The 1,140-nt window shown below is 31.6% G+C and overlaps 1 protein-coding gene across 1 annotated transcript in view; it reads left to right on the plus strand.

Moving 5' to 3' along the window:
• Positions 1–628: 628 nt before the first annotated feature.
• The window catches only part of SARC_11227 (hypothetical protein), a gene marked incomplete at both ends in the record, with an annotated part of 2,220 nt that continues 1,708 nt past the window's right edge, over positions 629–1,140 (plus strand). The window contains one exon of the mRNA XM_014294691.1: positions 629–760. Coding sequence (XP_014150166.1) covers positions 629–760 — 132 coding nt within the window. The remainder of the gene's footprint in view (positions 761–1,140) is intronic.

Raw genomic sequence — 1,140 nt, forward strand, 5'->3', positions numbered from 1 at the left:
ATTTGATTGGGTTCTATTTGATTGGGTTCTATTTGATTGGGTTCTAATTAATTGGGTTCTATTTGATTGGTTTCTATTTGTTTGGGTTATATTTGAATGGTTTCTATTTGATTGAGTTCTATTCGATTGGGTTTTATTTGATTGGGTTCTATTTGATTGGTTTCTATTTGATTGGGTTCTATTTGAATGGTTTCTATTTGATTGAGTTCTATTCGATTGGGTTTTATTTGATTGGGTTCTATTTGATTGGTTTCTATTTGATTGGGTTCTATTTGAATGGTTTCTATTTGATTGGGTTATATTTGATTGGGTTATATTCGATTGGGTTCTATTCGATTGGGTTTTATTTGATTGGGTTATATTCGATTGGGTTCTATTCGATTGGGTTTTATTTGATTGGGTTCTATTTGATTGGTTACTATTTGATTGGGTTCTATTTGATTGGGTTCTATTTGATTGGTTACTATTTGATTGGGTTCTATTTGATTGGTTTCTATTTGATTGGGTTATATTTGATTGGTTTCTATTTGATTGGTTTCTAATTGATTGGGTTCTATTCGATTGGGTTCTATTCGATTAGGTTATATTTGATTGGGTTCTATTTGAATGGGTTTTATTTGATTGGATTATGCTTCATAATCGACTACTTCTCACTGGATTTCCTTTGGTGGCGGTGGTTCGTCAGGGCATAACCGAGGCTACTGAAGACATGGTACAACAACTGGTGGACATGATTGACGCGGCATTGGCGAAGATACAGGTAAGTCATGGCCTCCCCCGCACATACTGCGCTGGTTCAATGGTGTATATTCAGATATACCTATATATTGCATAATTCAAAGGTATATTTCTATATACACATATATATTACCTAGTTCAATGGTATATATACATATATATATATATATATATATATATATATATATTACTATTTCAATGGTATATATACATATATACGTATATATTACCTAGTTCAATGGTGTATATACAGATATACGTATATATTACCTAGTTCAATGGTATATTTACATTTATACATATATTATTATGCACGTATCTATTGCTTATTATAATTGAACGTTGTTGTTACTTCAGATCTGTGGATCTTACGCCTTAACATACAGAGCTATGTTCACTACC

The sequence above is a fragment of the Sphaeroforma arctica genome (genome assembly GCF_001186125.1).
Source record: "Sphaeroforma arctica JP610 unplaced genomic scaffold supercont1.1580, whole genome shotgun sequence".
In the NCBI taxonomy this organism is placed as follows: Eukaryota; class Ichthyosporea; order Ichthyophonida; genus Sphaeroforma; species Sphaeroforma arctica.